Consider the following 6605-nt stretch of genomic DNA (forward strand, 5'->3'; position numbering starts at 1 on the left):
TCGTCTCCTTATTATAAGTTATTACCTGTGACAGGCCTTGACCTTTGTCATGTCTTACTCCTATACAAATAGCAAATATATCTAAGCATTAGCAATGTATGTATATTGTACGTGCCCCTCATAGGGGAATCAATGGCTCCGGGGGATTTGACTTCCCTTTTATACATCAAAGGCACTTAACATAAAGGCACTGGAATTCCTGTAGACTGACCTACCCCCATTTCCTGCGCACGCTTAATTCTGTAAGACACCGAACCAAAGTCCGCCTGCTTACACCATATTCTGCAAGTCACCGAATCAGAATCCACCTGCTCGCTCTGCGAGTCACCGAATCAAGAATTTACCTGCTTCCACTGGTCCCCCCCCTTTTTGTTGCGAAGCACTGGACTCAAGGTCCACCTGCCTCGCAGGGGTTTCCGGCACCTGCCCCAGCTCAGCAGAACACCACGTCCTGGCGCCTGGAGACAGCCTCGCGGAATGGGGCACTATGGCCTGGGGTTAGCCTCAGAGGTCAGTACTACGCCCACAAATAACAGAGAGAGACAACAAAGCTTCCCCACAGTTCCATGTGCCAAGAGTAATGGCACCACACCAGCTTTTAGCGTCCGAACACAGAGGGTCCAGCGCATGGCTGCCTCACTAGAGACACTGGTGTGCCCTTTTGGAACTGTGACACATAAGACAGGCCTAACAGACAAAGACAGACACAGACAGACAAAAATGTTAGCCGCTCCACAAAATTGAATTCCGTAGCTCCCCTTACCCCGATGGCTGGCCGTCACTCCAAATCCCAAGCCCTCAACCAGGAGATTTCGTAACAGGTATCCCCTTTACCTTCTCTTGAGCGCTCTGAGAGGTTTGGAAGTGGAGTGCCGGTCCGTCAATATGGGCAAGTGGCGCGTTAGGAATCTCGGTAGAACCTCCAAATTGTCGAAGCAAACGCCTCACTCAGTTTACGCGGCTAAACAGACAGTTTTATTGGCCAATAAAAGCAAAGTGAGCCAAACGTGGTTCCAGCAAAGTTGGGCCCAGTAAGGCTGGCTAATACAATTAATTCTAGTATTTTATACTCTTAACCAAACAAGTCTGACGTTAGGACAAGAAATCAAAGAGAACTTTAAAGAGGAATTATTATCAGCATAGAAAAAAACAGGTTAAAAGGGAGTTTGAGCTTCAGCTTAAAATAGTTTATTAACACATTCCAACAGCGCATCCCTCTGGTCTCTCCCCACCTCGGTAAAGGCCAGTTCACTCCCTCGTGCAGACACAAGAAACTAAAATGGCTTTTTGTTATACAGAATGGCTTCTAGCTAAATATGAAATAGCTTCTACAAGGCTGTTGAGCAGAAGGGGGGAACCCATTGAGCTGGGAATCAGCTGCCCCAGATCACGCTGGATTCCCCCTGCTGCGTTTTAGCCTTTTAAATGTATTAAGAGCCTGTCAGCTCTTAATACATTTAAAAAGCAGAGACACTGTGGCTGTGTCTACACTGGCATGATCTTGCACCAAAGCAGCCGCTTTTGCCCAAAACCATGCTGCCTGTCTACACTGGTGGGGAGTTCTTGTGCAAGAACACTGACGTTCTAATGTGTGAAATCAGGGCTTCTTGCACAAGAACCATGATGCTCCTGCTCAGGAATAACCCTCTTGCACAACGGTTCTTGCGCAAGAGGCCAGTGTAGACAGGCAACATGAATTTCTTGCGCAAGAAAGCCCGATGGCTAAAATGGCCATCAGAGCTTTCTTGCACAAGAGAGCGTCTACACTGGCACAGATGCTTTTGCGCAATGGCACATGCCAGTGTAGACACTCTCTTGCGCAAATACTTTAACGCAAGAACTCTTGCATTAAAGAGTATTTGCGCAAGATCATGCCAATGTAGATGTAGCTTCTGTCTGGGACTGGGCGTGAGCCAGGAATCAGCTGAGGAATCTGCCTCCCATGGAGATAGTGCTGGAGGGAACCGGCTTTTAAGCTGGCTTTTCTCAACACCGGCTCCTGCCACCCCGCTCCCCGTACTGCCTCTGATAGAGGCAGCAAGGGCGAGGAAGCGACTAGTCCAACTATCCGATAAGCTTTTGCTAATCGGATAGTCGACTAGTCACTTACATCCCTAATGAGAGCCCAGGAGTCCGGGCTGCCAGCCCCCTGCTGGCACTAGTGATGACTCCTGGTGAAAAGGTCACAGCACCAGGGCCCTTGTGCACCTTTTCACATCTCTTTTCAGGCTTTCTTGCCAGCTCTCTTTTCCTGGGGCCCAGCACCCGCCTCTGCAGGGGAGAGCCTTCACCCAAGTCTTGGGTGTTCCCCTGACAATCCCATGTCCCAGTGACAGCTCCCCACCTATGTGCAAATACAATGCTGTGCTTGCCAGGCCCCCGCGCTATGTGGGCACATGCAACCAGCTCCAGCTATGGCCTCTACCCTTTGGCTTTCTGCTCCCCAGCGATTGCCCCATTTGGGCAGAGACTTATAGCTGCCCCCTGCTTTGAACTGGGGCACCCCCCCAGACCAGACCAGTCCTGTGCTCTCCCTGTGCCATTCCCAGGTGACCCTACGACACCTGCAGACTTTCTCTTTTGAGCCAGATACCAGTGTCATTGCTCCTCAGATCTCACCTGGGCTCTGGCCTCTCCCCACCCCCACCACCAATAACACATTAGCTGGGGTGTTGCTGGATCCAGTGTGCACAATGCGATGGCCGTTGGAAGAGGGTGGCCCATCCGTATTGCGGGATAGTTCAGCCCACAACAGACTCTTTCATTAAAAAGCTTGTTAATTCCTGGAGCATCCAGGCCAACCCGGAAGGTGGGCATCATAAATTACACATACAAAACACAGAGTGAGGGGGCTAAATTAGCCATCTCCCCACCAGCATTCCCGGTAAGCTGAGCATTTGGGCAACTGCATAGGAGAGATTTAAATGCCACCCAGCTGATTAGCAGAGCTCCCATAGCTCACATTGGCTACATCTAGACTGGCATGATTTTCCACAAATGCTTTTGACAGAAAAGTTTTCCGTTAAAAGCATTTGCGGAAAAGAGCGTCTAGATTGGCACGGACGCTTTTCTGCAAAAGCATCTGTGGCCAATCTAGACGCACTTTTGCGCAAAACAAATCTGAGCTGTCTACACTGGCCCTTTTGTGCAAAAGCTTTTGCGCAAAAGGACTTTTGCCCGAACGGGAGCAGCATAGTATTTCCGCAAGAAGCACTGATTTCTTACATGAGATCGTCAGTGTTCTTGCGAAAATTCAGGCAGCCAGTGTAGACAGCTGGCAAGTTTTTCCGCAAAAGCAGCTTCTTTTGCGGAAAAACTTGCCAGTCTAGACACAGACATTATGTGTATCTACTGTGGTGCACATTTGCAAATGCCTCAGTGCACATAACAAAATGTATTCCACGTGCGGATGAAAAAATTAGAGTGAACACTGGGATCCCCTCTCAAGAAAGTGATTTGGGAGTGAATAGGAATGGTATGCTGAAGACGGCTGCTTGATGGGCCGGAAAGCTAATAGTGCTCGGCATCATGAGGAAAAGGAGAAAGAAAAACCCAGACAATATCCTACTGCTGTGCTATGAATCCACCGAGCGCCCATGCTTTGCATGCAGATGGGGTTACCCCATCTCAGAGAAGATCTATTAGTATCAGGAAAGCAGCCAAAGAAGGGCAACAATAATTATTAGACTGCTTGGTTTGGAAAAGAGATGATTAAGAGGAAAGATGGGATACAGGGCTGTACCATCATGACAGGTAGAGAAAGTGATCACTGACGTATGGTTTATTCCTTCATGTCACATGCAAGCCAGAGGGTCGCCCCACGAAATGAACCAGCAGCAGGTTTAAAATGTAAGGACAGATTCCATCACCCAACTCGTAGTTAGCCTGTGGAACTCCTCACGAGGGGATATTGTGACGGTCAAAAAGATTTAGGTAAGTACATGGAGGAGAGATCCATAAATGGCTATTAGCCAGGTTGGGCAGGAATATAATCCCATGCTTCGGGTGTTCCTGAACCTTCAATTGCCAGAAGCTGGAGTGGACGACGGGATGGATCACCTGTTCTGTTCGTTCCCTCTGAAGCGTTTGGTACTGGTTATTGTCGGAAGGCAGGACACACGAGGCTGGATGGTCCATCACTGACCCAGAATGACTGATCTTATTACCCACGGCAGCTCTTGGACCGGTCATCTTGCAAGGGTAAAATTTGCATTTCCTTAAAAAAAAAATTAATTTCCAAGCCTGCCTTCTGAGAATCCGCCCACCACCCCCAGAGCATGGATGGGCTTCCAGTAGCCGAGAGAGAAGGGGAATGCAGTCACACGTGAACACTGAACCATTGCTGTTCAGACCCTGCCAGGCACTGACCCAAAATCAGGCAGGAAATAACATTTCCTCTTTGTTCATTTTTGTTTGTGCAAACCTATGTTCACATACCCCAGTTGTATGACCTCCTTCCTGGCCAGCTGGGCAACTCTCGCTCATGCAAAGCAATGTTCATGAGTCCCAGTGACATCTTCCTTATGCAAAGCTCCAGGAAACCAGTCAGGTGACCCTCGTTTGTGCAAACCAATGTTTATGTGGCCTGATGACATCTCCCTTGTGTAAACTCCTTGGTAGCCATCTAGGTGATGGTCACTCATGCAACCAAATGTTCACATGGCCCCAGAGGCCATCTTGTTGACTCTTGTTAGTGCACATCAGTTTTCACTAGCACTGTTCCCCAAGCTTCCCCCCCAGTCGCCTTGCTTGTGTCCCACCTGAATTGTGGCAGACAGAGATTGTAGAAGGAGGTGGGATCAAAGGAGGCCAGGCCCTGCCAGTGCACCCACCCCGCTGCCTGCACCCCTTCCCGCCTGAGGTTCCCGACCCCCCCATAATAGTGGGGATCCAGAACGAGGAGATGGTGGCTGGTGGGGGTTGAGCAGACTCCCAGCAGCCCTTTGGAGGCACTGTCAGCATCGCCTCCCACCATCACGGGCCCCCCGCCCCCTTCAAAATGGGCATACAAGACCCCCATCTGTCCCCCAAGCCCCTCCCCCCGGGGACTGTGCACAATCTTGCACGGCACTCCAAAAAAGTGATCGACACACAAGGCAGCTTCCACGGTGCCAATCCAGTCCCGAGAGCCAACAAAGACTGGGGGCTTGTCCCCCATTTCCACCAGAGATCTCTGGATGTCAGCCAGCCTGGGGACCAGCTGGGGGCAGCCACCTGGCCCTGCTCCGGCCCCTGCAGCCACCAGCCAGGAGCAAAGTGTCTGGAGGGTCCGGTAGCCGCAGCCCCAGCCCCGGTCGTCGACCCCATCGCAGCCGTAGTGGTAATAGAGATAGGAGCCAGACACCAGGGCAGCCCGAGTCGGGGAGTTTGGGAAGGGGAGGCCCCGGTGCACATCGGGGAGCAGAGACATAGAGACATTCCTGCAGGGGGATAGAAATTGAATTAGAGACCCCTTGCCCAGCACTGTGATGCTCCCACTTCTGGGGTGTGGGGGAGTGGCTGGTTACACAGGGATCCCACACCAAGCGCTGAGATGCGCCTGGGGCAGAGTGGGAGTAACTGGTAAGTAACAACCAAAGCCACTGAAATTGCAAGGAGGGCATTCAGTGAGGGAAAAGGGAAACCAACTGGGATTCAGTCCAGATCCCAAAGGACGGGCCGGAAATCATACCCCCGCTCATCTGCGCGAGAGCCACTAATGTCGGGACTCGTGGGCTCTGAGAGCGGAGCGGGGGGAAAGGGCTTGGAGCCAGGACGCCCCCCACCAGGACCAGCCTGGGACTGAGCACAGCGTGCGCTGAGCGGCATTTCCCTGCTGCCAGTCCTTTGGGGCCGGGCAGTGCCTGGGGGCCGGGACTGACTCTCTCTCTCTCCCTCCCCGTGGCCCATGGGCTGGGGGAAGAATATAAGACAGGAGGGCGGAGTCTCAATCCTCAAATCGCCCCGCTCCCGCGCCAGGCAGAGAAGCCAGGAGTCCGCTGCAATCTCACCTGCCCCGCTCCGTGTGTCTGGCTTTCCCCGGAACTTGCCTCTGACTACAAGTCCCAGCATGCCCCGGGCTTCCCTACTCGGCTTAACTCTTAAGTGACCAGCGGCCTTCGCTCAGGCAGCCATCGCCCCGCCCCCACCGCTGCGGGATTTCCCTTTCCCGTCCGCGCGGCGAGGGGCTTGGTGGCTAGAGCGGGGCAGGGGCGGGGAGCCAGGACTCCTGGGTTCTCTCCCTTCATTCCCTCGCCGAGGCCGTGATGAACGTTGCTGGGGTGGGGCGGGGTTGCAAGTACTTGAATGCTGGGGCACCAGATGTTCCGGTATTTGCGGCCTCTGTCTGGTAAAAAAAACCAACAGAAAATACCGCTTCTGGTTTTTTCCAGGGAAGGCGGCTTAGGACATTCTTCCCCTGCCACATCTGGCGGGTGAGGGTGGAGCAGGTAGCGTGGGAATTTAAGGGCAGTGACTTTTTTTTTTTGCTCAACTTTGATCCCCCGTTTTTTGGGGGGGGGTTTGGTGGGGGAGGAGGTTGCCCAATTATTTGGTCCCTTTTCTTTTGCTCAACCAATTTTCTCCCCGCCATGTATCTGTATTTTTTGTTAAAGTGTCTGGCAACC

The 6605-nt window shown here is 52.2% G+C and overlaps 1 protein-coding gene across 1 annotated transcript; it reads right to left on the bottom strand.

The window, feature by feature from the left end:
• Nucleotides 1–1240: 1240 nt before the first annotated feature.
• On the bottom strand, nt 1241–6220 carry UFSP1 (UFM1 specific peptidase 1). The gene is made up of 2 exons (XM_006112087.3): nt 5991–6220; nt 1241–5420 (listed from the first exon to the last, which is right to left on the bottom strand). Exon 2 carries the CDS (start codon nt 5408–5410, stop codon nt 4691–4693), a length of 720 nt encoding a protein of 239 aa, XP_006112149.3. The 5' UTR covers nt 5411–5420; nt 5991–6220; the 3' UTR covers nt 1241–4690.
• Nucleotides 6221–6605: the final 385 nt, after the last annotated feature.

The sequence above is a fragment of the Pelodiscus sinensis genome, chromosome 24 (genome assembly GCF_049634645.1).
Source record: "Pelodiscus sinensis isolate JC-2024 chromosome 24, ASM4963464v1, whole genome shotgun sequence".
In the NCBI taxonomy this organism is placed as follows: domain Eukaryota; kingdom Metazoa; phylum Chordata; order Testudines; family Trionychidae; genus Pelodiscus; species Pelodiscus sinensis.

Bases quoted from the DNA above. Each gene is read 5' to 3' on its own strand.
- UFSP1 (XM_006112087.3), bottom strand. From the start codon at position 5,410: ATGTCTCTGCTCCCCGATGTGCACCGGGGCCTCCCCTTCCCAAACTCC.